Here is a 25949-nt window from a genome sequence, read left to right on the forward strand (position 1 = left end):
CCTTGACTGTAGACCGCACTATTTACCAAGAGAGTTTTAATCTATATTTTTCGTAACTGTCTATTTACCATCACAAACTGATGCTGGCACCACCCACCACTCAACGAGATGCATGGGGTCATAGGCAAAAATAAAATGCTCACCCAGAGGTGGTGCTCCTAGCATTGACTTTAATGCAGGAAAACTGAAACCTGTTTTACCTCATTTCCACCAGCATCTCACATGTGCCACCAGAGGGAAAGAAAAGTCTACATCACCGTTACTCCACACACAGAGACACATAAAAAGCTTTCCCTCATCCTCTATTTGGCAAATCTGACCATAACTCTTGCTTACAAGCAAAAACTCAAACGGAAAGTTCCAGGGACGCACTCAATACAGGACTGGTTTGGTAGCAAAGACTGGAATATGTTCTGGGATTCATCTGATGGCATTGAGGAGTTTACCACATCAGTCTCCTGCTTCGTTGGTAAGTGCATCGCTGCCGTTGTCCCCACAGTGACCGTACTTACATATCCCAACCAGAAGCCATGGATTACAGGTAATATCTGCAATGAGCTAATGGCTAGAGCTGCCACTTTCAAGGAGCGAGACACTAATCCAGACGCTTATAAGAAATCCCGTCACACCCTCCGACGAACCATCAAACAGGCAAAGCGTCAATACAGGACCAATATCGAATCCGTAATCTGGACACTACACCGGCTCTGATGCTCGTCGGATGTGGCAGGGCTTGCAAACTATCACAGATTACAAAGGGAACCCACCCACGAGCTATGCACGCTTTTATGCAAGCAACACTGAACTATGCACATGAGAGTACCAGCTGTTCCAGACGACTGTGTGATCACTCTCTCCGTAGCCGATGTGTGTAATACCTTTAAACAGGTTAACATTCACAAGCCCACAGGGCCAGATGGATTACCAGATGTATTAACCGACATTTTCAACCTCTCCCTGATCTAGTCTGTAATACCTACAATGCATTCGGAAAGAATTCAGACCCCTTGACTTTTTCAACATTTTGTTACTTCACAGCCTTATTTTAAAATTGATTAAAATAGGTTTTTTTCCCCCTCATCAACCTGCACACAATACCCCATAATGACAAAGAAAAAACAGTTTTTTTGTACATTTTGCAAATGATTTTCAAATAAAAAATGGAAATATCAAATTTACATAAGTATTCAGACCCTTTGCTCAGTACTTTGTTGAAGCACCGTTGGCACACCTGTATTTGGGGAGTTTCTCCCATTCTTCTCTGCAGACCCCCTCAAGCTCTGTCAGGTTGGATGGGGAGCGTCGCTGCACAGCTATTTTCAGGTCTCTTCAGAGATGTTTGATTGTGTCACGTCCTGACCTTAGTTCCTTTTTTAGGTCTCTATTTTGGTTTGGTCAGGGCGTGAGCATTCAGTTTTGTTATATGTTTTGTATTTCTGTGTTTGGCCTGGTATGGTTCCCAATCAGAGGCAGCTGTCTATGAGAACCATACTTAGGTAGCTCTTGCCCACATGGGTTTTGTGGGTAGTTGTTTCCTGTTTTGTGTTGTGTAACCTTGCAGGACTGTTTCGATTTTCGTTGTTTCACTTTTGTTATTTTGTATTCAGTGTTCAGTTGTAATAAATGTAGCATGGACATGTACCTCGCTGCATTTTGGTCCGATCTTTCCTATTCCTCGTCTGAAGAAGTAGACAATCGTTACAGATTGGGTTTAAGTCCGGGCTCTGGCTGGGCAACTCAAGGACATTCAGAGACTGGTCCAAGGTGAACCTTCGCCCCAGTCTGAGGTCCTGAGCGCTCTGGAGCAAGTTTTCATCAAGGATATCTCTGTACTTTGCTCCGTTCATCATTCCCTTGATCCTGACTGGTCTCCCATTACCTGCTGCTGAAAAACATCCCCAAAGCATGATGCTGCCACCATGTCTCACCGTGGGGATGGTGCCAGGTTGCCTCCAGACGTGACACTTGGCATTCAGGCCAAGGAGTTCAATCTTGGTTTCATCAGACCAGAGAATCTTGTTTCTCATGGTCTGAGTCCTCTAGGTGCCTTTTGGCAAACTCCAAGCGGGCTGTCATGTGCCTTTTACTTAGGAGTGGCTTCCTTCTGGCCACTCTACCATATAGACCTGATTGGTGGAGTGCTGCAGAGATGGTTGTCCTTCTGAAGGGTTCTCCCATCCCAACAGAGGAACTCTGGAGCTCTGTCAGAGTGACCATCGGGTTCTTGGTCACATCCCTGATCAAGGCTTTTCTCCCCGATTGCTCAGTTTGGTCGGGCGGCCAGCTCTTGGAAGAGTTTTGGTGGTTGCTAACTTCTTCCATTTAAGAATGATGGAGGCCACTGTGTTCTTGGGGCTCTTCAAAGCTGTAGACATTTTTTGATACCCTTCCCCAGATCTGCGCCTCGACACAATCCTGTATCGGACAAGTCCTTTGACCTCATGTCTTGGTTTCTGCTCTGTCATGCACTGTCAACTGTGGGACCTTATATAGACAGGTGTGTTCCTTTCCAAATCATGTCTGTTTTTATTTCATTTGCAAAAAAAATTAAAACCTGTTTTCGCTTTGTCATTATGGGATATTGCTTGTAGATTGATGACATTTTGTTCATTGTTTTTGAAACCAGTGGAAAGCTAGTGAAAAATGCGCTCTTGCAACATCTGCATAGTGTGTATCCCAGCCTATGGAATAAAAGTGGGGCTTTTATTGCTCAATCTAATTCATGAAGATAAAAAAAAATCCATAGACCTAATGGACACATGCTCAAACTCGCACACTTTTGATAGACTTAAAGGGGCAATCTGTAGTTGCTATCTATTTTTGAATGTATAAACTATATATATTAATGTAAAGATAATTTAACGTAGTAGAAAGCAATAGGTTAGAAGAAACTTACATAACCAACCCATAAAGTAAAACTTTACATCTATATATATAGCCAGCAATTTAAACTTTAACATTGATTTATCCTGCAATAGATGTTGTACAATTGGTAACATATATTTTTGTTTTTTTCTAATACCTCTTAAAGGGAAAATAATCTAAAAATAACTGAATGTAATCAGATTACGTTACTAAATTTGGGTAATCCAAACGTTATTTTACTGGTTAAAAATTTGGACAGGTATCTAGTAACTGTAACTGATTACATTTAGAAAGTAACCTACCCAACCCTGAACGGAGATTTTCCACGTTCCGGATTGAATCTATTCCTAAAGGACAGGTACAACAATATCTGTTGTATTACAACCAGACCAGGTACAACTTTGGTTAAGATAGATAAACAAGTTATGTAAAAGAAACGTTCTCTCACTGTCAACTATTTTATTTTCAGCAAACTTAACATGTGTAAATATTTGTATGAACATAAGATTCAACAACTGAGTCATAAACTGAACACGTTCCACAGACATGTGACTAACAGCAATTGAATAATGTGTCCCTAAACAAAGTGGGGGTCAAACTCAAAAATAACAGTCAGTATCTGGTGTGGCCACCAGCTGCGTTAAGTACTGCAGTGCATCTCCTCCTCATGAACTGCACCAGATTTGCCAGTTCTCACTGTGAGATGTTACCCCACTCTTCCCCCAAGGCACCTGGAAGTTCCCAGACATTTCTGGGGGGGAATGGCCCTAGCCCTCACCCTCCAATCCAACAGGTCCCAGACGTGCTCAATAAGATTGAGATCCAGGCTCTTCACTGACCATGGCAGAACACTGACATTCCTGTCTTGCAGGAAATCACGCACAGAACAAGCAGTATGGCTGGTGGCAATTATCATGCTGGAGTGTCATGTCAGAATGAGGCTGCAGGAAGGGTACCACATTGAGGAGGATGTCTCACCTGTAACGCACAGTTTGAGATCGCCTGCAATGACAACAAGCTCAGACGGATGATGCTGTGACACACCGCCCCAGACCATGACGGATTATCCACCTCCAAATTGATCCCGCTCCAGAGTACAGACCTCGGTGTAACGTTCATTCCTTCGACGATAAAGGCAAATCCGACCAAGAAGAGCACTTTTTGTCAGTCCTGTCTGGTTCAGCAACGTTGGGTTTGTGCCCATAGGCGACATTGTTGCCGGTGATGTCTGGTGAGGACCTGCCTGACAACAGGCCTACAAGCCCTCAGTCCTGCCTCTCTCAGCCTATTGCGGACAGTCTGAGCACTGATGGAGGGATTGTGCGTTCCTGGTGTAACTCGGGCAGTTGATGTTCGGATGTACCGATCCTGTGCAGGTGTTGTTACACGTGGTCTGCCACTGCGAGGACGATCAGCTGTCCGTCCTGTCTTAGTACGGACATTGCAATTTATTGCCATGGCCACATCTGCCTCCTTGCAGCATGCCTAAGGCACGTTCACGCAGATGAGCAGGGACCCTGGGCATGTTGCTTTTGGTGTTTTTCAAAGTCAGTAGAAAAGGCCTCTTTTAGTGTCCTAAGTTTTCATAACGGTGGTTTTAATTGCCTACCTAATTGCCTACCTAAGCTGTTAGTATCTTAACGACTGTTGCACAGGTGCATGTTCATTAATTGTTTATGTTTCATTGAACAAGCATGATAAACAGTGTTTAAACCCACTACAATGAAGATTTGTGAAGTTATTTGGATTTTTATGAATTATCTTTGTAAGACAGGGTCCTGAAAAAGGGATGTTTCTTTTTTTGCTGAGTTTAGCTGCAACCAATTTAGTTTTGCCTGCTTTCTGATACAGTTTGGGGTCCATTACATTCACTACCAAAGGAACAATCTATCTTGAATATGGGTGGCTCATTAGTTGTGTAATGCCATCATACCTTGTTCATAGACTGTTACAGGGTAAGGAAACCATTGTCATTTTGGAATTTGGGTGAAATCGCTCTTTAATTTATCCAGCTGGACCATCCTTCTAATGTATTAAGTCGTGGCCAAAAGTTTTGAGAATGACACAAATATTAATTTTCAAAGTCTGCTGCATCAGTTTGTATGATGGCAATTTGCATATACTCCAGAATGTTATGAAGATCAGATGAATTGCAAAGTCCCTCTTTGCCATGCAAATGAACTGAATCCCCCCCAAAACATTTCCACTGCATTTCAGCTCTGCCACAAAGGGACCAGCTGACATCATGTCGGTGATTCTCTCGTTAACACAGGTGTGAGTGTTGACAAGGACAAGGCTGGAGATCACTCTGTCATGCTGATTGAGTTCAAATAACAGACTGGAAGCTTCAAAAGGAGGGTGGTGCTTGGAATCATTGTCCTTCCTCTGTCAACCATGGTTACCTGCAAGGAAACACGTGCCATCATCATTGCTTTGCACAAAAAGGGCTTCACAGGCAAGGATATTGCTGCCAGTAAGATTTCACCTAAATCAACCATTTATCGGATCATCAAGAACTTCAAGGAGAGCGGTTCAACTGTTGTGAAGAAGGCTTTAGTGCGCCCAAGAAAGTCCAGCAAGCGCCAGGACCTTCTCCTAAAGTTGATTCAGCTGCGGGATCGGGGCACCACCAGTACAGAGGTTTCTCAGGAATGGCAGCAGGCAGGTGTGAGTTCATCTACACACACAGTGAGGCGAGGACTTTTGGAGGATGGCCCGGTGTCAAGAAGGGCAGCAAAGAAGCCACTTCTCTCCAGGAAAAACATCAGTGACAGACTGATATTCTGCAAAAGGTACAGGGATTGGACTGCTGAGGACTGGGGTAAAGTCATTTTCTCTGATGAATCCCATTTCCGATTGTTTGGGGCAACCAGAAAAAAGCTTGTCCGGAGAAGACAAGGTGAGAGTTACCATCAGTCCTGTGTCATGCCAACATTAAAGCATCCTGAGACCATTCATGTGTGGGGTTCCTTCTCAGCCAAGGGAGTGGGCTCACTCACAATTTGGCCTAAGAACACAGTCATGAATAAAGAATGGTACCAACACATCCTCCGAGAGCAAATATTCCCAACCATCCAGGAACAGTTTGGTGACGAACAATGCCTTTTCCAGCATGATGGAGCACCTTGCCATAAGGCCAAGGTGATAATTAAGTGGCTCGGGGAACAAAACATTGATATTTTGGGTCCATGGCTAGGAAACACCCCAGACCTTAATCCCATTGAGAACTTGTGGTCAATACTCAAGAGGCGGGTGGACAAACAAAACCCCACAAATTCTGACAAGCTCCAAGCATTGATTATGCAAGAATGGGCTGCCATCAGTCAGGATGTGGCCCAGAAGTTAATTGACAGCATGCCAGGGCAGATTGCAGAGGTCTTGAAAAAGAAGGATCAACACTGCAAATATTGACTCTTTGCATCAACTTCATATAATTGTCAATAAAAGCCTTTGACACTTTTGAAATGCTTGTAATTTATACTTCAGTATTCCATAGTAACATCTGACAAAAATATCTAAAGACACTGAAGCAGCAAACTTTGTGGAAATTAATATTTGTGTCATTCTATAAACTTTTGGCCACAACTTTATACACTACCATTCAAAAGTTTGGGGTCACTTAGAAATGTGACCCCAAACTAGTGTCTAGTTTCAGAAGCAGATGCCTCACAAGTCCTCAACTGGCAGCTTCATTAAATAGTACCCCCAATATACCAGTCTCAACGTCAACATTGAAGAGGCGACTCCAGTATGCAGGCCTTCTAGGCAGAGTTGCAAAGAAAAAGCCATATCTCGGACTGGCCAATAAAAAATAAAAGATGAAGATGGGCAAAAGAACACAGACACTGGACAGAGGAACTCTGTCATAGTTTTGATGTCTTCACTATGATTCTAGCACAGTGTATATATACACAGTACCAGTCAAAAGTTTGGACACACCTACTCATTCAATAAAAACCCTGGAATGAGTATGTGTGTCCAGACTTTTGACTGGTACTGTATGTTTCTTAAAATTTTAATATCTCCTAAATTTAGGACAGACACTTCAAAACCTTGTTTGTTATGATTTATTTTCTGTGTGCGTTTCTATGGCCTTTAGTAGTATTCTTTTGTCATACATAAAGGGGTTCTAAAATTCTAAAACAAATAGCTCAAATGATCCGTAATATCTTAAAACAATTCCATATGTCAGTTTAGCACCCCCCTCCGCAACATCTTAGACTAAAGAACTAAGCACTGGGTAAGTGCAGGCACTGGGTTGGAGGCAATACAGAGTTTGGACGGATCATCACCTGTCACACAGCGAGGCTGCATGCTCCTCAAACAGTGGTTGTTGCATGGAGTGAAATAACCGGAGTAGCCTGAACAACTTGCATATAAATGTTTTTTTTCCTCCATGTCCCTGCCCATTTGACAATGGACCATTCTAAACCTAAACAAATGTTACATATTGGTAAAGACAAGATTACATTTAGAAATGGGGAAAATATGATCAGCTGATGAGAGAACAGCGTATATCAGTCACAGCTAAAGTTGCTAAATAACTCGATCTAGCATATAGGACCTGTTTCAAATGATCACTTTTACGCTCAACATAACCACTTTCTTCGCACACTTGCGCGGGGATGGGCAAAATATCCTATCTATTTCATTCAGTCAAGTGCAATGATATTCTTCTTACTATACAATCATATAAAATAATGGCACTTCTCTGCTAAATGAACAAGCCTACTGCATGGGGCATAGCCAGATAACATACAGTAGGCCAACTCATCATCTGCTCTTCTGAAAAACATTTTCTTCATATCAAAATGTTTCTTTAGACCTACCTAAAATGAATAATGTATTCAAATCAAATGTATTTATATAGCCCTTCGTACGTCAGCTGATATCTCAAAGTGCTGTACAGGAACCCAGCCTAAAACTCCAAACAGCAAGCGATGCAGGTGTTGAAGCACGTTGGCTAGGAAAAACTCCCTAGAAAGGCCAAAAATGGTATTCATTGTGATGGTGTATATTAAATTGATTGTTCAACTTTTTAAATGTAGATGTTCCAAAGGCACGCATCAGGGGGTGGTGTGCATGGAAGCCTGGCGATGGTAAATGCATGTATGTTAATGAATGGCCAATTACCGCAACACCGGCAGTCTTTCGCATGACAACCGGCTGACAAGAAATTTGGCATGGCCTCTAAGACCCTCGCACACTTCTACAGATGCACCATTGAGAGCATTCTGTTGGGCTGCGTCACTGCCTGGTACAGCAACTGCTCCGCCCTCAACCGCATGGCTCTCCAGAGGGTGGTGCGGGCACCCCAACAAATCACCGGGGGCACGTTGCCTGCGCTCCAGGACATTACAGCATCCAGTGTCAAAGGAAGGCCAAGAAGATCATTAAGGACCTCAGCTACCCGAGCCACAGACTGTTCACTCAGCTACCCGAGCCACAGACTGTTCACTCAGCTACCGTCCAGGTGCATCAGAGCTAAGACAGAGAGACTAAAAAACTGCTCCTATTACCAGGCCATCAGCCCGTTGAACAGAAATCACTAGCCCTCTACTAGGTGATGCATACACTCACACAAAACACTGCATAATCTTGCGGTATATAAATGGTGTGCATTCAAGTAAATATCACTGCCACTATGAAAACTGTTAAATGCATCCCTAGTCTCTCCACCCACCCAAAACAATAGATGAGACAGACGATAGTTTAATACAAGAGCTGTATTTGACCAGAAAGGCAACTCGAAACAAAAAGGCATTCACAAATGTCAGTGTAAATATCATTCTTTCCAATAGAAAATCACCTTTAATAAATCCAAAATAACAATTACAATATATCAAAAAACTACATCCATAATATGTTCCATTGTCATTACCACAGTATTTCCAATGGAAATAGAAAACCATATGCAATTTAAGTACTATTATTTTTTTGCTTTAATAACAAATCTATACGATTGTAAGTGCGTTCAGGTGACGAGGCAGAGTTGCATTAGCTAAGATTGGCGTCTCATGTTAGCTGCCACCGAAGTATTATTAAGTACAGTACCTTCAGAAAGTATTCACAACCCATAACTTTTTTTCTTCACATTTTGTGTTTTAGATTATTGTCCTGCTGGAAGGTGAATTTGTCTCCCAGTGTCTGTTGGAAAGCAAACTGAACCAGATTGCCTGTACCTAGCTGGATTAAGTTGATTTTTATCCTAAAAAAACTAGTCTTTGCCGATACAAGCATACCCATAACATGATGCAGCCAAAACCATTCTCGAACATATGAAGAGTGGTACTCAGTGATGTTGGATTTGCCCCAAACATAACACCTTGTATTCAAGACAAAAAGTTAATTTCTTTGCATTATTATTTGAGTGCCTCACTGCAAACAGGATGTATGTTTTGGAACATTTATTCTGTACAGGCTTCCTTCTTTTCACTCTGTCATTTAGGTTAATATTGTGGAGTAACACGGTCATTGATCCATCCTCAGTTCCCCTCCCATAACCGTCATTTAAAATCACCATTGGCCTCATGGTGAAATCTCTGAGTGGTTTTCTTCCTCTCCGCCAACTGAGTTAGGAAGGATGCCTGTCTTTTTGTAGTGACTGGGTACACTATCCAAAGTGTAATTAATAACTTCACCATGCTCAATGGTATATTTTATTATACCATCTACCAATAGGTACCCTTCTTTGTGAGGCATTGGAAAACCTCCGTTTATGTGGTTGAATCTGTGCTTGAAATTCACTACTCAACTGAAGGACCTTACAGATAATTGTATTTTTATTTTACCTTTATTTAACTTGGCAAGTCAGTTACATTGGTCTGCAACTTTCTGTGGTGCTATGGCTGTTACCACAGTGACACGATGGCTGGATAGCGGCTGTGGCAGCATATTTAACCTTTATTTAAACTAGGCAAGTCTGTTTAGAACAAATTCTTATTTACAATGACGACCTACACCAGCCATCACCTGGATGACGCTGGGCCAATTGTGCCCTGCTATATGGGACTCCCAATCACGGCCGGATGTGATACAGCCTGGATTCGAACCAGGGACTGTAGTGACACCTCTTGCACTGAGATGCAGTGCCTTAGACCGCTGCGCTCTGTAGGGTACAGAGATCGGGTAGTCATTCAAAAATCACGTTAAACACTATTATTGTACAGAGTGAGTCTATGCAACTTACATGACTTGATAAGCAAATGTTTTTCTCCTGAACTTATTTAGCTTGACATAAGTGGTTGAATACTTATTGACTCAAGACATTTTCGTCTTTCATTTTGTATTAATTTGTAAAGAAAAATTCTAAAAGCAAAATTCCACTTTTTACATTATGGGATATTGTATGTGGATCAGTGACATATCTACATTTTTATCCATTTGAAATTCAGTCTGTAACGCAACAAAATGTGGAAAAAGTCAAGGGGGTGTGAATACTTTCTGAAGGCACTGTATCTTTAAGAAGATCCTACACAGTCAAGTACAAGTCCCTGGACTGCTTAGTGATACGTTGCAGTTGCCTGAACTGCAGCAGAATCATACCAGGTACAGTCCCCAACCTGCTCCACTCTTTTCTTATGTGGCGACTAGAAGAGTAGGCAGCGTAGAAATAGAATGGACAGAACAGGCATAGGTCTCCATGTCATTGGGAAATGGATATGGTTGGCAACCTATTGGATGTGCTTCACAGGGAGATAGGAAATGTCAGGCATTAAAGTGCGTAGAAAATATTTAGTCATTCTTTAAATAGATACAATTGTTCATCTAACATCCAATCAACAATTGTTCATTGCTTTTAGAGGACAATGCCCATTCTAATAATTATGTTTCTGTGTCCAGGTGGCAAACTGTCATCATATCCCATATCGACCCCTAACCCTATGTACTTGTGGAGATCTGAATGGATGAGACTGTCGTAAGTAATATGGTAATAGCTCCAACTTGCGCCGATTGGTTGAATTTAATTTTTCCATATTGCTTACACCAATCTTCTCACATCTCTACTAGAGAGGCAGAGGTTGCAGCGGCTGTTTTGGGATTGGGCCCTTTTGTCATCTATAGGTGGTCTGCTGGGGTTGTCTGTGCTACATGGAAAAGTGGGCATGGTAACTGGAATAGGACCCGGTGCAGACGGTCCTAGCTGATATGCTTCCGCTAATCACTGAGGTGAAAGAAAAAAAAAAAAAAACAGTTGATGTGAGGTGTAGCCAGAGCTCAGAGGACAACCAGTGGCTCCGGGGTGAAGTTTCCCCTTGGTAGAGATCTAGGAACAGGTTCCCCGGCCTCTAATCCTAACTTAACCATTAGTTGGGAAAATGCAAAACTGACCCAAGATCAGCACCTTACTTTTAATAGCTGTAGATGGACAGACAGACATTTAACCAGGAGAACACCCTTATTGTTGCGAGCTGGGATTTGTAGTTCCCTGACTGCTCCTGGGTTGTACAGAAACTACAGAGATAGGCTTCATGTGCGATTATCCTGATTCACAGTGCCCCCCTGTGGTCAACTACTGCAGTTCATTACAAAATATACAAAACATGTACTTCTGCTGCAGCGACCAAAGTTAGGTTGACTTTTAAATGTGCAACTGTTGGAAATGTACTGCGTTTCGATGGTGTGACCGATGATATTCCCTGAATTGTTTTCTCTAGTGAAGAGTAAGGCCAGAAATGGACACAGGTAAGATATGGGAGTTGACTTGGGAGGTGAGTAGAATAGAGTAAGGTAGGCAGTGATGGCGGAGCAAGAGAGGCACAGCAAAGCTCTTGAAACGAGAAAAATAACGGCAAACAGAATTTCGGGAAGAGTGCCGATTGGTACAATCCTAAACGTATAGGTATGTGGTGAGTAGAACACTGAGGGAGAACAGCCTGAACAGTGCAGGAAACGTATGATCCATCCACCACTCCCCACCATCCTCTGTCCAAGTACCAGTGGATATATGTTGAGAGACTATACTGGGTCTCTCCTCTGCAGCTCCTGGATAAATGCTGAAAGAGAAAGAGGGGGAATTAGCGAGAAAGAGAGAGGCTCCAAAAATCCTCACATATTGTCCGAACCTACAAAGGATTTATTTTAAATACCTCATGGATTAATATTTTTTTCTCAATTGTCATCATTACAAATCATATATATCAGTATGACTTATTCTGAGATACGATTTGTAATAATGACAATTGAGCAAATAATATGTGTAAAAGGTATATAAATATACTGCAGTGGCTGGAGCAAAAATGTATTGTGATTCTTATTGACTGTACTGTTAGTAACAAAAAAAGCAAATGCCAAGGAGTGCTCCTTGAATGGGATGGGCCAAATCAGGAACTCACCCCCGATAATTTCATCTTTCACTTTATGGAGCTCTTTTCTCACTTCCTCAAGGATGTCCTAAACACACACATCAAAATAGTATTATCTGAGAATGATGCCAATAGATTGTCTTTATCCACCATTAGTAGAGGAGCAATGGCCTCCTGTTATGTCTAGTCTACATGACAGTAATCCTTTAAACACAACATTAACAGGTCAAAGGTGGAGCTTACCTGTTTGATTCTCTCCATCTCTGTGCCTTCACTGCCTGTGCTGGCCGTGGTGTTGTTCACTGCCTTCATCCTGTTAAGAAACATATATAGACAGAGAGGAACGAGAGAGAGGAGCGAGATGGGAGTGAGAGCGATGGGAGGAGGAGAAAGTGAGAGAGAGGAGTGAGAGCGATGGGAGAAGGAGAGCGAGAGAGAGAGAGAAAGAGAGCGAGAGAGAGAGAGAAAGAGAGCAAGAGAGAGGGGCGAGAAGGGAGTGAGAGCGATGGGAGAAGGAGAGCAAGAGAGAGAGCAAGAGAGAGGGGTGAGAAGGGAGTGAGAGCGATGGGAGGAGGAGAGGGAAGCGAGAGAGAGAGAGAGGGGCGAGAAGGGAGTGAGAGCGATGGGAGAAGGAGAGCGAGCAAGAGAGAGAGGGGCGAGAAGGGAGTGAGAGCGATGGGAGAAGGAGAGCGAGAGAGAGAGAGAGGGGCGAGAAGGGAGTGAGAGCGATGGGAGAAGGAGAGCGAGAGAGAGCAAGAGAGAGGGGCGAGAAGGGAGTGAGAGCGATGGGAGAAGGAGAGAGATGAGAGAGAAACAGGTAGAGAATTGGGGGGGGGTTGAATCGTGGGACAAGATGGGCAGAGAGCGGGAGGTCAACAACAAAGACCGAGGATATGGAAGCTCGGTTTGGCCAAAAGTGGCGGTTTGTTACGCTCCCGAGTGGCGCGGTGGTCTAAGGCACACGAGTCAAGGCTGTATCACATCCGGCCGTGATTGGCAGTCCTATGGGGCGGTGCACAATTGGCCCAGCGTCGTCCAGGTTTGGCCGGTGTAGGCAGTAAATAAGAATTTGTTCTTTAACTGACTTGCCTAGTTAAATAAAGGCTGCCACGGCTGCTATCCAGCCATCTTGTCACTGTGGTAACAGCCATAGCAGACCAATGAGGAGTGGATAACACCCCTCTGCTGGTGTTGTACAGACATAGAAACTGAAGTATTTTCAAATCGTCAGTGTGGTGAGACTTTGGCTACATTACTTACAATAGGTTTTTTCCAACTATGTACTAGTACACCAGATTTAACTGTGTACATTGCAAATTAATCCACAACCAAGCCCAAAAAGAGATTGTATTTGAAAATAACAATTTCATACCTTGATTACATTGAGACACAATCACATCTCTTTTTGTAATTGTGGGAATACTTGGGAACAGATTTTCTAAATAAAACTCCCTGTGATTTTGGGGGATTTTATTTTTTATACCAAAAACGAAAATAATAAATATAATTTTTAAATTAAAAACATATTTTTGTGTGTGTGTGTGTTTGGGAGGGGGCAAAATAAATAACTTGCGGGCCTGTTGCCAACCCCTGGTCTAGGGTGTATAGAGGGTTGTTTCTGGGCTGGGCCTTGTCATTAGCAGGGGCAGGACAAACATGCTTAGTCAGACAGAGGTCATTGTAAAAGGCACTTACAGTGCAAAGCCATCGCAAAAAGACACTGTTGACTGATACCATCTCTTGCGCTATTTTTGTGACCCTTTTTAAAATCTTAACAAGATGGAAAAAGACAAAAACAGAGAGTACCAAATACATGACCAGGCCTTGAGGATTGCTAGGATCTAAAGCAGAGTGTTTCTCAATCCTGGTCCTGGAGAGGTGCATATTTTAGTTTTTGCCCTTGCACTGAAATACATACTGGATTCAATCAATCATCATCATCAAGCCTTTGAATAGAATCAGATGTGTTAGTGCTAGGGCAAAAACGAAAAATGTTCAAAGCATTGTGTTGCTTAATCCATTGGCACAAGAGGCCACACGTAGCACACAAGGCTATTGGTAGTTCCCTAGAGGGACACTCCAGGGTGAAGTTTCCCCTTGGTACAGATCTAATATCAGCTTCCTCTCCCCAATCCTAACTTCAACCATTAGTTGGGGAAATGCAAAACTGACCGAAGACCAGCGTCTAGGGGCAACTTCACCCTACACCAGTGGAGTAGCTGCGGAGAAGCTGCAGACAGACATGGAGCGCCAGCATTAGGGTCTAGGTATAAGGGTAGGGTGGGGCAAATAGGGTGTACCTGGGCAATGGGGCAGAGGATGGAGAAGGGGGGGCAGGAGGAAGAACAGGGGTGGTGGAGGTGGGGCTGCTCTCCTGCAGCTGGGTCTTGGTGGTTGAGTTAGTCCTGTTTGAGACATGCAAGATTCTCTCAAAACACAAAACACGCTTTCTTTACAGAGGTGGGATAGAAAAAGATTGAATTTGTGCCCATCTAGTTTTGTCCTCCCATAGTAAACATAAAAACAATTATTGTAGAAAAGTAATAAACAGGGAGGGAGGTGAACTGGGCTGTGATTTCCTGCACCACAGGCACGAGAGACGAGAGTGTGGTGGTGTTAATTCAACTGACCAGGGAGTTCCCTACCTTGGAATGGTGGCTGATTTCTCCCATGGTCTCCTGAGGCTGTCTGTCACGGCAAAAGGAAATCATGAGAATTATGAAACAAAGAATATATATGATATTTTAGTCAATAAAAGGCCAACAAATGCTTCACAGCTCAAATCAGACAAAGGAGAGGAGAACATTCATATGAGACAAGAGATCTGAGTTGTATTCATTAGTGCACACCGCAGAAAAAAAGAAAACTAATTGCAACAGAAAACAAAAATGGGTATGCACATGGGAGCTGTTTCTTGTTGGACAAGTTCAGCTAGTCCCTCACCATTTCAGTGTATTTTTGTTCATTTGGTGGTGCCTAATGAATATTTCTTGAAAACATATGCTTTCTGGAATAGCCTCCATGTGCACGCCCACTCAAATACAGAAAGAGTGAATGAAGACTTCAGCGGATCTACTCACCACCTTGGCCTGAGGACTTTGAGGAGTCTTCCTAAAAGCATAACATTACATTGGTTCATCCCTTTAGCACAGTGTGACTTGACTTTCAGCTTACACACACACACACACACACACACACACAGATTTATTATGAAATGATTTACAATAGACTTACATTGCTGGGCACATCCTTCTTTGCGCCTGGATTATCTGACATTTTCTTCCTGTACAAAAAGACAATGAAGACAACAGCTTAGCCTCTGCAATTTTACACACGCAAAGCCATATGATCGTAAGCACACACACACACTTAACAAACACTCATCATACATGTGGGGCTGGAAGAGTGTGTAACAAAGACTAAGGCAGTGGCTCACCGTCGGGCCAGGATGGCACTCATCTCCCCCATCAGATTTCCTCCCCCACCACCACCTCCTCCCCCTCCTCCCGATGGAGGGGGTGCTGCCGCACCACCATCCTCCTACAGAGATAAACAGGCTCCTTCAAGATTAATGTTTCCCTTCCTTCTTTAAGGAAATCACTGATCTGACACACAGATTTGTGAAATATGGAAACCATGCCTTCACCTATCTCCACTCACTTACAGACCAGTGATTACCTCAAGAAAGGGAGGAAGGAATGAAGCATTTGAAAGGTGTCCAACTCACTGAGTATACAACAATGTTGTAACGAAAACAGGAACTATTCTGGATTAGTGATTAAGAAAAACTTGAACGGCTATTTAGGAAATAAGTATTCCTGGTCTCCAAAGCTTGGAAGATGTAACATAAAATTGATCAGAAATACAGACACCTCACAAGAGTCCAGGCTCTGGCTGGGCCACATTCAGAAACTTGTTCCGAAGCCACTCCTGGGTTGTCTTGGCTGTGTGCTTAGGGTTGTTGTCCTGTTGGAAGGTGAACCTTCGCCCCAGTCTGAGGTCAAGGATCTCTTTGTACTTTGCTCCGTTCATCTGTCCCTTGATCATGATTTGTCTCCCAGTCCCTGCCGCTGAAAAACACCCCCACAGCATGATGCCAGGATTCCTCCAGACGTGACACTTGGCATTCAGGCCAACAAGTTCAATATTGGTTTCATCAGAGCAGAGAATCTTGTTTCTTATGGTCTGAGAGTCTTTATGTGCCTTTTGGCAAACTCCAAGTGGGCTGTCACGTGCCTTTTACCAAGGAGTGGTTCTCCCATCTCCACAGAGGAACTCTGAAGCTCGGTCAGAGTGGCAATTGGGTTCTTGGTCACCTCCCTGACCAAGGCCCTTGCTCAGTTTGGCCGGGCAGCCAGCTCAAAGAAGAGTCTTGGTGGTTCCAAACTTCTTCCATTTAAGAATGATGGAGGCCACAGAGTTGTTGGGGACCTTCAATGCTGCAAACATTTTTTTGGTACCCATCCCCAGATCTGTGCCTCGACACAATCCTGTCTCGGAGCTCTATGGAAAATTCCTTTGACGTCATGGCTTGGTTTGTGCTCTGACATGCACTGTCAACTATGGGACCTTATATAGACAGGTGTGTGCCTTTCCAAATAATGTCCAATCAATTGAATTTACCACAGGTGGACTCCAATCAAGCTGTAGAAACATCTCAAGGATGATCAATGGAAATAGGATTCAACTGAGCTCAATTTCGAGTCTCATAGCAAATAGTCTGAATGCTTTTGTTAATAATAAAAACCTGTTTTCACTTTGTCATTATGGGGTATTGTGTGAAGATTGATGAGGATTTTTAGTTATTTAATACGTGTTATTATAAGGTGTTAATGTAGCAAAATGTGGAAAAAGTGAAGGGGTCTGAATACTTTCCGAATGCACTGTATATACTGGTTGTTGGGGTGGGATTGGTGTGGGGTGTGGAGGGTCTGTGGTTGGCTTTTGTCCATTTCTTTGTCTTACTCATCGCTAAAAAAAAAAACTTTGGATGTTAGGTACTATAATTGAATATTATTAATAATTATTGTATGCTATCAATTAAAATGGCCAATTTGGGTGCAATCAATTAGCTTAATTTCTCAGAGATCAAATTATATTTCAACAAAATGTTTCCGTAATACTTATCTTATCTGTTTTTAACTACAGAAACGATTTCAGAACAATCTGAGATGGTGGGTATCATGGCTTGCTGAAATGTTAAATAAAGGTAAATATATATATATATAAATGACATGGAACAACCCCAGACACAGATACTTTTTAGTCCTGGACTAAAACAACTATTTCAATGGAGAATCACTCAAAGCACACCCCGGGGCGAACCAGAGCACATTAGATATGCTTTCCTGCAAGTGTGTGTTTGTGTGTGTCAGTCAGTTCCAATGATGAGGACAACCAATGGAAACAGGATGCAGCGGAGCTCAATTTCGAGTCTCATAGTAAATATAAAAACTATTCAGAACCTAAGTGCAAACTTTTTCTAAAAACCTGTTTTCGCTTTGAAAATATGGAGATGGTCGTGTAGACCAGCAGGATTGAAAAAATATATATTTTAGACAAGATTTTAAGGCAGCAAAATGTGAAGACTTCGTAAGGGGTGTGTAGACTTTCACTAGCAACTGTATATACAGTGCATTCGGAAAGTATCCAGACCCCTTGACTTGGGTCTGGATACCCCTTGACTTTTCCCACATTTTGTTACATTATTATTGTAAAATGTATCTACACACAATACTCCATAATGATAAAGTGAAAGAAAAATGGTTTCCAAATTAATAAACGATAAGAAAGGAAAATGTATTGATTGTTTTGTCTTCACACCCAAGTTAATACTTGTTTGAAGCCATTACAACTAAGATTCTTCCAACCGTTTTTGTCAAAATTACTCAGCAAATTTGGTTGGGAATCTGATATAACTGATTTTCAAGCAGATTTAATTCAGGACCGAGAGTAAACCATTCATGAACACTCAACACCTCTTGGAAAGCCGTCCAAGTATGTCTTTGGCATTAATTGTCCCACTGAAAAATGAAACTATCGCTGGATTAGGTTTCAGAAGACTATGACAGGTTTTCCTCCAACCTTTTTACCTGGACTTTGCTCCTTTCATATTTATTTTGACCAGAGTTAAAAACTAGAGGTTTGGGTCAAATCCAATACAACACGAGGGAAACTCTGTATTGCCAAGTATTGTGGTGGCAGCATCATGTTATGGGTATGCTTGTCACAGGCAGGGACTGGGGAGTAATGCATGTCAGGATCAAAAATATGAAAGAATCAAAGCCCAGGTAAAAAGTTACAGGAAAACCTGCCTCAAGACTTCTGAATACCTAAACGTGGGACAGATTTGTATTTTTCAGTGGGACAATTACACACATTTCACACCAGAATGGAGGGTCCAGTACAGTCTTTCATTTTTCTTGAATATTGTTGTCCATCAATGATTCCCAAACAATTGTAGCTAGATTTAGACAAAAACAATAGATATATGTTGCCCTAAGAGTTGTGCAAAGTTGGTAGAATCTTAAATAAATGTAACCGGAAACCCTCTTAAATAAATGTAACCTGGAAAATGGCCATGACACTGGTCTCACCTTGGCCGATTTGCGTAGTTTGGTTCCTGCTAGGGCTGCAGCTAGTCCCCCGGGCCCTCCAAGACCTCCTCCATCGCCCCCTCCCCCCCCTCCACCAGACTGAGGTGGGGCAGGTGGGGCCCCGGATCCAGGGGGTGGTGGGGGGCCAGGTGGGGGTGGGGGGCCAGGTGGGGGTGGGGGGCCTGGGGGTGGAGGCGGTCCTGGGGGGCCACCGGGGGCAGAGGGAGGAGCAGGCGGGGCTGCAGGGGGGATGGGTGCGGCCGGTCTCTCGTTCTCCAGCCGCTCTCTCTCCTGCTGCTCCTGCCTCTGCAGCTCCAGTCTGCGAGGGGGAGACAGAGTTCTTTATAAAATCATGTTCACAAACAAGTATAAACACAGGGACACACAAAAGGTGAGACACAATGTGAGATCAGTCTATTGTAGGTTAGAGTGTGTTACTGTAGATTAGTGTGTATACAGTATAGTAGATTAGAATAATATGTTATTTAGCAAACACTTTATTCCAAAGTGACTAACAGTAGTGCATGCATTCATTTTCATTTGGATGGCATCAGCAGGAATTTAACCTCCTACCCTGGTGTTGCAAGCGCCCATGCTCTACCAACTGAGCCACACAGGACCTGATTGTGTTAGCGTCTGTATTAGGTTTTAGTGACACTTAACATGTTTGTTCAGACACCAGTTTATACCAGTCTGGTCTATCCCATTATCAATGACCGGGCGACACTCCCCAGTAAACCTGTATATTCAAGGTAGAGGACACCTCAAATGGAGGACACAGCGTCATCTCAAATGGTCAACTATACCTGGCTGGCTCATGTCATAGGTTAAGCAGTTTTCTTCTGGTTCCTTGCAGTGAGGAGGATTCTCAAGTCTATTGCCATGTCTCTTGTATGGCTAGCTTTCAGCTGGAATATAGTCAGAGTCTCTTATATTGGTTAACTAAGTCTGCTAAATGACTTAAATGTAAATGTAATGTAAATGTTAACGCCAGTTTGCCTGTGTTTTCCTACCTCGTTTGTCCTGTAATGGCTTTGTTAAAAATACCATTTCGATGCCAATATACAGACATGTTTCAAACACATTTCTCATTTCAATACATCTTCTTTATGTTAATAGCTCTAACACCATCCCTTCAGTGACTACATAAAGTGTAATCCCCTGTGGAACCAAATGTAAATAGCTGTAAGAAGTAAATATGAGTCGCAATTCAACGGCTCAGACATGTGGCAGGGTCTACAGACAATCACAGATGAGAAAGAGAAAACCAGCCACGTCACGGACACCCAAGTCCAGACAAGCTAAACACCTTTGCCAGTTTTGAGGATAACACGGTGCCACCGACGAGGCCTGCTCCCAATGACTGTGGCCTCTCATTCTCCATGGCCGACGCGAGTAAGACATTTAAGCGTGTTAACCCTCGCGTGGCAGCTTGCCCAGACGGCATCCGCGTCCTTAGAACATGTACAGACCAGCTGGCTGGAGTGTTTACAGACATATTCAATCTCTCCCTATCCCAGCCTGCTGTCCCCACTTGCTTCAAGATGTCCACCATTTCTTTCTTGGGTACAGGAACAAAGTTAACTTAACTAAATGACTATTGCCCCATAGCACTCACTTCTGTCATCATACAGTGCTTCGAGAGGCTAGTTAAGGATTATATCACTTCCACCTTACCTGACACCCTAGACCCACTTCAATTTGCTTAGTCATAATAGATCCACAGACGATGAAATTGCCATCGCATTGACCTACCCCATCTGAACAAGGAATATCTACGTCAGAATTCTGTTCATTGACTATAGCTCAGCCTTCAACACCATAGTACCCTCCAAGCTCATTATTAAGTTTGGGGCCCTGGGTCTGAAACCCGTCCTGTGCAACTGGGTCCTGGACTTCCTGACAGGAAGCCCTCAAATGATGAAGGTAGGAAACAACACCTCCACTTCACTGATCCTCAACACAGGGGCCCCACAAGGGTGCATGATCAGCCCTCTCCTGTACTCCCTGTTCACCCATGACAGCGTGGCCACGCATGCCTCCAACTCAAATCATCAAGATTGCAGACAACATAACAGCGGTAGGCCTGATTACCAACAATGGGTCTCGACCCCACCCTGTGCAACTGGGTACTGGACTTCCTGACGGGCCGCCCCCAGGTGGTGAGGGAAGGCAACAACATCTCCACCCCGCTGATCCTCAACACTGGGGCCCCACAAGGGTGCGTTCTGAGCCTTCTCCTGTACTCCCTGTTCACCCATCGATGGAACAGTAGTGGAGAGGGTAGTAAGTTTTAAGTTCCTCGGCATACACATCACAGACAAACTGAATTGGTCCACTCACACAGACAGCATCATGAAGAAGGCGCAGCAGCGCCTCTTCAACCTCAGGAGGCTGAAGAAATTCGGCTTGTCACCGAAAGCACTCACAAACTTCTACAGATGCTCAATCAAGAGCATCCTGGCGGGCTGTATCACCGCCTGGTATGGCAACTGCTCCGCCCACAACCGTAAGGCTCTCCAGAGGGTAGTGAGGTCTGCACAACGCATCACCGGGGGCAAACTACCTGCCATCCAGGACACCTACACCACCCGATGTTACAGGAAGGCCATAAAGATCATCAAGGACAACAACCACCCGAGCCACTGCCTGTTCACCCCGCTATCATCCAGAAGGCGAGGTCAGTACAGGTGCATCAAAGCTGGGACCGAGAGACTGAAAAACAGCTTCTGTCTCAAGGCCATCAGACTGTTAAACAGCCACCACTAATATTGAGTGGCTGCTGCCAACACACTGACACTGACTCAACTCCAGCCACTTTAATAATGGGAATTGATGGGAGATGATGTAAAATATATCACTAGCCACTTTAAACAATGCTACCTTAACCTAGGTTAACTGCCTTGTTCAGGGGAAGAACGATAGATGTCCACCATGTCAGCTCGGGGATCCGATCTTGCAACCTTTCAGTTACTAGTCCAACGCTCTTATCACTAGGCTACCTGCCGCCCCATCACCGCTTGGTACGGCAACTGCACCCCCTGCTACCGCAGGGCTAACCAGAGGGTGGTGCGGTCTGCCCAACATCACCGGAGGCACACTGCCTTCCCTCCAGGACACCTACAGCTTCCGATGTCAACGACATCCACCACCTGGGCCCCAGCCTGTTCACCCCCCTATCATCCGGAAGGCGAGGTCAGTACAGGTGCATCAAAGCCGGGACCGAGACTGAAAAAAAGCTTCTATCACACAACCATCAGACTGTTAAATAGCCATCACTAGTCGGCTACCCCCAGCTACTCCACCCTGCACCTTAGAGGCTGCTGCCCTGTATACATAGACATGAAATCACTGGCCACTTTAATAATAGAACAACAGTAACTTTAATGATGTATACATACTGCTTTACTCATCTCATATGTACACTACCTCTCAAAAAGTTTGGGGTCACTTAGAAATGTCATTGTTTTTTAAATAAAAAGCCCATTCCTTGTCCATTAGAATGACATCAAATTGATCAGAAATACAGCGTCGACATTGCTAATGTTGTAAATGACTATTGTAGCTGGAAACTATCTACATAGGCGTACAGAGGCCCATTATCAGCAACAACCACTCCTGTGTAAAATAATTATAATTGAAAAAATTAGCAAACATTTCTAAAAGCATGTTTTGCTGTCATTATGGGGTACTGTGTGTAGATGAGTGCATTTTTTATTTATTTAATCCATTTTGAATTCAGGGTGTAACAACAAAATGTGGATTAAGTCAAGGGTAGGAATACTTTCTGAAGGGATGTTTATTCGGTTCATTACTCTCCTATCTGTAATGCTCAGAATTGTAGGCATGTGAACTGATTGGGATGGATTCAGTCTACAGTCTAGTCCAATATTCTGTACTTGTTGCTGGAATTCTAGGGGGCAGCGTTTTAGAACAGTCTATCTATACTGAGCATTGTGAGAGTAAAAACGTTGTGAACTTCATTTACCCTAGCAAAACTTAAATAAGTATAGAGACTTATACTTAAAATACACTAATTATCTACTAAACAACAGTCAGATAGGCAATAGCCAAGTTCCCTTTCACCAGTCTTAGTAAAACAATAACAAAAAAACAACACTTGCAATACTTTCATCTCCCCTCTGCTGACAGAAACCAGCCCCCCCCCCCAACTAAAATCATGTGAATGGTACCTCCTCTGTTGCTCCAGCTCCTCTGGGGAGGGTCCATTCTGGACAGGGAGAGAGGAGTGGCCTGAGGAGAGAAACTGAGTGAGTGAGTATTTTAGCAGTCCTGTTAAAATAATTTACAAAATGCATCCTTCCCTTCTCCTTCTGGCAGTAACTAACACCATTAGATAGATTAAAGCTGGAATCCTTAATGGTGAAACTGCCAAGTCCATTTGCGATATTACAAAGAAGTTATTGCAAACATCAACTTTTGTTCCTCTTCTCTGACATCATTGCATGCGCTATAGAACAGCAGAATATATACTGCAATTTGTTTTACCATCGACAAAAGCGGTGGGGCAGACAATGGCGCTGTTTCACCTACTGCAGATTAAATCTGCAGTAGGAAATCCAATCCAATCCGTGATTGCAGCGAGAAACAAAAGACAAAAAAGGAACTAGGACAAAAAAAAGTACAATTTCTTTTGCAAAATGTTTTTTTCTTCTTCAATATTTGATCCTATATTATAGATCCTACCTGAGTCAGTGAGTGCACTCAGCACCTCCAGAGCATGCATCATGCCGTTGGCGAAGAGAACGGCTTCCTCCTTGCTGCCGAAGTTCAGCCCCCACACCTGCCGGGCTTCCCGCCACTGGTGGAAGTTGGGTGTAGCCTGGCTGTACTTCAGCCTCTTGTCGATTGGGCAGTTGATCACCACCTAGGAGTGTCAAGCAGGAAGTAAAAAGGCAATGAGGACCTACAAGTGGAATGACAGTATGCGTTCACTGTGAGAATGTGTGTGTGTGTGTGTGTGTGGAACCTAGATTTGTCTTTATAGCCTTTGAATTTCAAGATCGTTCCCCTCACATCCCTTTATGTTCATCTATTGCTATTTATCAGATTATACATGTTGGTGCAACACGTGTATAAATCCCCTCTCTGTGGAACCAGTGACGCAGAGGTGCATTAAAAAAAAAACAAGAGCCTTTAGTGAAACTGAGCTACCATGTTAGACGAGGCGAAGTCTTGTGCTACTAGTGTGGACCCTCCATTGCCTTTCCAAAGCAACAGATATTTTGAAAAAGATGCTACGCTAGGATAAGTTTAACTAAAGTAGCCTTTAGGTTAGCAGTGGTGTAAAGTAATGAATTTTTAAAAATCATTTGGAAGTACTACTTAAGTCGTTTTTTGGGGTATCTGTAATTTACAATTTATATTTCTGACAACTTTAATTCCTCTTACATTTCTAAAGACAATATGTACATTTGTAATAATACATTTCCCCTATTAAAGCATCTTTACTTTTACTCAACTATGACAATGGAGTACTTTTTCCAACACTGTAGGCTAGGCTTTGTTAGGGCTTTCTAGTGCTAGTGTGGGTCTTCCACTACCCTAGTGTGAGAGGAAGGCATTAGCTCGAGAGCAGAGGTAGTGGCACACAGTAAACAGAAGTGAGATAGGGAAGACTGAAAGAAAGAGGAAGACAGCTGACACATAAAGCCCCAACAATACTAATGAGACTAATCTTGATGAGCAGAGGTTGCTGGCTGCATGTTGACATTCTGCAGCAACAGAAAAAGGACAAAGCCTAACCCACAATCTCTGAGTGTGATAGCAAGGAAACGCACAGGGGACTGGTTCCCATATGGTGTTATAGCACCCCCGTACTAACTCTCACAAGATTTACAGAGGAGTCAGTCTAAAATTGTTCAAACCAGTCAGCTCGACTGTACAAAGAGGTCCCAGAAGGAAAATGTTTACCCTCCTAGCCCAGCATCGTTCTCTACACAATATACAGTGCCTTCGGAAAGTATTCCTACCCCTTGATTTCTTCCAAATTGTTGTCCCTCAATCAATCTAAACACAATAACCCATAATGAAGGTTACTTATATAAATAAGTTATTTCTGATAGTCAAGGGGTCTGAATACTTTTCGAAGGCACGGTTTAAAGTACCAGTGAAAGGTTTGGACAAACCTACTCATTCAAGAGTTAGAATAATAGTGAAGACATCAACCTATGAAATAACACATATGGAATCATGTAGCAACACAAAAAGTGTTCAACAAATCAAAATATATTTTATATTTGAGATTCTTCAAAGTACAGACCCTTTGCTTTGACATCTTTGCACACTTTTGGCATTCTCTCAACCAGCTTCATGAGGTAGTCACCTGGAATGCATTTCAATTAACAGGTGTTCCTTGTTAAAAGTTCATTTGTGGAATTTCTTTCCTTAATGAGTTTGAGCCAATCGGTTGTCTTGTGACAAGGTAGGGGTGGTATACTGAAGACAGCCCTATTTGGTAAAAGACCAAGTCCATATTATGGCAAGAACAGATCAAATAAGCAAAGAGAAACGACAGTCCATCATTACTCTAAGACATGAAGGTCAGTCAATGCGGAACATTTCAGGATGAAATATGATGAAACTGGCACTCATGAGGACCGCCACAGGAAAGGAAGACCCAGAGTTACCTCTTCTGCAGAGGAGAAGTCCATTAGCGTTACCAGTCTCAGAAATTGCAGCCAAAATAAATGGACACCAATAAAAAGCCAATACTAAAGGACACCAATAATAAGAAGAGACTTGCTTGGGTCACGAAACACGAGCAATAGACATTAGGCCAGTGGAAATCTGTCCTTTGGTCTGATGAGTCCAAATTTGACTTTTTTTTGGGGTGTTCCAACTGCCATGTCTTAGTGAGACGCAGAGAAGGTGACAAGATGATTTCCGCATGTGTGGTTCCCACCGTGAAGCATGGAGGAGGAGGTGTGATGGTGCTTTGCTGGTGACATGGCCAGTGATTTATTTAGAATTCAAGGCATATTTAACCAGCATTGCTACCACAGCATTCTGCAGCGATAAGTCATCCCATCTGGTTTGCACTTAGTTGGACTATCATTTGTTTTTCCAAGAGGACAATGACCTAAAACATCTCCAGGCTGTGTACAGGCTATTTGACCAAGAAGGAGAGTGATGGAGCGCTGCATCAGATGACCTGGTCTCT

The 25949-nt window shown here is 43.2% G+C and overlaps 1 protein-coding gene across 2 annotated transcripts in view; it reads right to left on the reverse strand.

The window, feature by feature from the left end:
* Window positions 1-8571: 8571 nt before the first annotated feature.
* The window catches only part of LOC118390914 (vasodilator-stimulated phosphoprotein-like), a 35103-nt gene continuing 17725 nt past the window's right edge, over window positions 8572-25949 (reverse strand). For both annotated transcript variants that reach the window (XM_035781719.2, XM_035781720.2), the window contains exons 3-13: window positions 23474-23654; window positions 22960-23020; window positions 18767-19085; window positions 15607-15710; window positions 15405-15453; window positions 15251-15281; window positions 14816-14858; window positions 14471-14575; window positions 12414-12483; window positions 12201-12258; window positions 8572-11861 (exon numbers count right to left, since the gene is read on the reverse strand). In XM_035781719.2, coding sequence (XP_035637612.1) covers window positions 11824-11861; window positions 12201-12258; window positions 12414-12483; window positions 14471-14575; window positions 14816-14858; window positions 15251-15281; window positions 15405-15453; window positions 15607-15710; window positions 18767-19085; window positions 22960-23020; window positions 23474-23654 — 1059 coding nt within the window. In that variant the 3' untranslated portion in view covers window positions 8572-11823. The remainder of the gene's footprint in view (window positions 11862-12200; window positions 12259-12413; window positions 12484-14470; window positions 14576-14815; window positions 14859-15250; window positions 15282-15404; window positions 15454-15606; window positions 15711-18766; window positions 19086-22959; window positions 23021-23473; window positions 23655-25949) is intronic.

This window comes from Oncorhynchus keta, chromosome 12 (assembly GCF_023373465.1).
Source record: "Oncorhynchus keta strain PuntledgeMale-10-30-2019 chromosome 12, Oket_V2, whole genome shotgun sequence".
In the NCBI taxonomy this organism is placed as follows: Eukaryota; Metazoa; Chordata; class Actinopteri; order Salmoniformes; family Salmonidae; genus Oncorhynchus; species Oncorhynchus keta.